Source organism: Oncorhynchus mykiss, chromosome 21 (assembly GCF_057628025.1).
Source record: "Oncorhynchus mykiss isolate SJ-2025 chromosome 21, ASM5762802v1, whole genome shotgun sequence".
Taxonomy (NCBI): domain Eukaryota; kingdom Metazoa; phylum Chordata; class Actinopteri; order Salmoniformes; family Salmonidae; genus Oncorhynchus; species Oncorhynchus mykiss.
This window is the reverse complement of record NC_143042.1, coordinates 54,922,501-54,925,000: the sequence shown is the minus strand read 5'-3', so window position 1 is coordinate 54,925,000 and position 2,500 is coordinate 54,922,501. Positions and strand designations below refer to the sequence as shown.

General features: G+C 41.8%; 1 protein-coding gene across 4 annotated transcripts in view; it reads right to left on the bottom strand.

Moving 5' to 3' along the window:
- The window catches only part of LOC110500905 (leucine-rich repeat and fibronectin type-III domain-containing protein 4-like), a 67,320-nt gene that overhangs the window by 2,371 nt on the left and 62,449 nt on the right, over positions 1–2,500 (bottom strand). For 3 of the 4 annotated variants that reach the window (XM_090214934.1, XM_090214935.1, XM_090214933.1), the window contains one exon: positions 450–567. In XM_090214934.1, coding sequence (XP_090071060.1) covers positions 450–567 — 118 coding nt within the window. Of the gene's footprint in view, positions 1–449; positions 568–2,500 lie in introns of those variants that run through there. The other variant, XM_090214936.1, reaches the window with a different exon arrangement.

The following is a 2,500-nucleotide window of genomic DNA, read 5'->3' as shown; positions in this document are numbered from 1 at the left end:
AGAGACAGAGAGAGAGAGAGAGAGAGGACAGAGAGAGAGAGAGAGAGAGAGAGAGAGACAGAGAGAGAGAGAGAGAGACAGAGAGAGAGAGAGAGAGAGAGAAGAGAGAGACAGAGAGAGAGAGAGAGAGAGACAGAGAGAGAGACAGAGAGAGAGAGAGAGAGAGAGTAAAATTAAGTAAAAATATCAAAGAAAGAAACTTCTAGTGAGAGAGAGGAAAAGATAAACCTACTATAAACCATTCGTGAAGAACGGGATTGGGGTCAATTGGAATTGAAGGCAAAGTCAATTCAAGAAGTAAACTAAAATTCCAATTCATTAAGGTCAAAAAATCTATTTTCAATGACTGCTGAACAGGATATTTCTGTCAAAAGTGTTTCACATCGACTGACTTCAAATTCCAATCGAACCCTGGTGAGGAGCGACAGCGAGAGAAAGGATCAGAGTACCTTGGTAGCGGCCAAGGAGGTGACGATGTCATCAAAGATGGCCAGGACACACAGGTTGTAGTCCGCTCCAGATACCAGGTTCTTCAACATGAAACTGTTGCTGGTAGACGGGAGGATCCTGGAAAAGAAAAATACATATTTTTTTAAATGATTTAACAACTACTACATTATTATTGTATTTTTGAATTTAATTTTAGCGTAATATACAGTAAAGCATTTCAATTAATGTAGAGCAGATACATTTTAGAGAGAAGGATGAAACAAAAGAGAGAGAGAGAGAGGAAGAAGAGAGAGAGAGAAGGGTAGTCAGAGAGGAGAGAGAGACATAGAGAGATAGAGAGAGATATGGAGAGACAGATATGGAGAGAGAGTTGGAGAGAGGGGTAGAGAGAGAGCGAGAGAGAGGGGTAGAGAGAGAAGAGATGGAGAGAGGGGTAGAGAGAGAAGAGATGGAGAGAGGGGTAGAGAGAGAGTGAGTGAGTGAGTGAGAGAGAGGGGTAGAGAGAGAAGAGAGAGTTGGAGAGAGGGGTAGAGAGAGAAAGCGAGAGAGAGGGGTAGAAAGAGAAGAGAGGGAGAGAGACAGAGAGAGAGAGAGAGGGGCAACCATTACCATGTGTCCATTACCATTTGTACATTGTTAAAACACTGTATATATATATATATATATATATATATATGACATTTGTAATGTCTTTATTATTTTGAAACTTCTGTATGTGTAATGTTTACTGTTCATTTTTATTGTTTATTTCACTTTATATATTCACTTCATATATTATCTACCTCACTTGCTTTGGCAATGTTAACACATGTTTCCCATGCCAATAAAGCCCCTTGAATTGAATTGAATTGAGAGACTGAGAGAAGAGAGAGAGAGGAGAGAGAAGAGAGAGACAGAGAGTGAGAAAAGAGAGAAGAGAGAGAGAGAGAAGAGAGATTGAGAGAAGAGACAGAGAGGGTAGAGAGAGGGGAGAGAAAGAGGGAGAGAGGAGAGAGAGAGGGGGAGAGAGAGGGGAGAGAAAGAGGAGAGAGGAGAGAGGAGAGAGAGGGGGGCATTATTGAGGAGAGGAGCTGAGTGGAATTATGAAAATAAAACAATTAATTACAGCTGCAGACAGACGTGCGTGTGCGTGTGTGCGCGTGTGCGTGTGTGCGTGTGTGCGTGCGTGTGTGCGTGTACGTGTGTGTGTGTGTGTGTGTGTGCTCAACATACTAAACATTTTGATCCAAACCGAAAAGAGCCTTCCATCCCCTTGTACTTCAACCATCGAACCTGCTGTCCCTATTGGAACAGACTTACACTATAATGAATATAATATTGAATGAATGAATGGTCAGAACAGGAGTTTCTGTGAAGGCATAATAATTGCCAATAGAAAAAGAGACTGTTCATTGTCCACAGCGGTCAGAAAACCTCGAGGTAAGAGCACTCCTTAGAAAAATTATTTCCTAAATGGAAATATGAATGCATGAACTACCCTACTTACAGTAATCACACACTATTATAGAACCGTGAATACATGAACTACCCTACTTACAGTAATCACACACTATTATAGACCCGTGAATACCTGAACTGCCCTACTCACAGTAATCAGGGCTCAATCTTCTCTGTAGACTACATGACCTTCTACGATCCAGCCAGTGGGCTCAATCTTCTCTGTAGACTACATGACCTTCTACGATCCAACCAGAGGGCTCAATCTTCTCTGTAGACTACATGACCTTCTACGATCCAACCAGAGGGCTCAATCTTCTCTGTAGACTACATGACCTTCTACGATCCAACCAGAGGGCTCAATCTTGACCAGCACTGTAAGAGTCGTAAGTTCCTTCAGTTTTTTTGAAGAAACTCATGAAAGTTTAGCTACTGTTATCATTTAAGCAGTATTAGAAACTGGGGGGGGGGGGGGGGGGGGGGTTGAGCCCTGAATTTTGATTGGCTGACAGCTGTGGTAGCAGAATCAGAATTAGTTAGTTAACATTGATGAATAAGATATTTTATTTACATAATAATGCTTATGTGGGAAAAGTTACTTGGGCCCCATAGA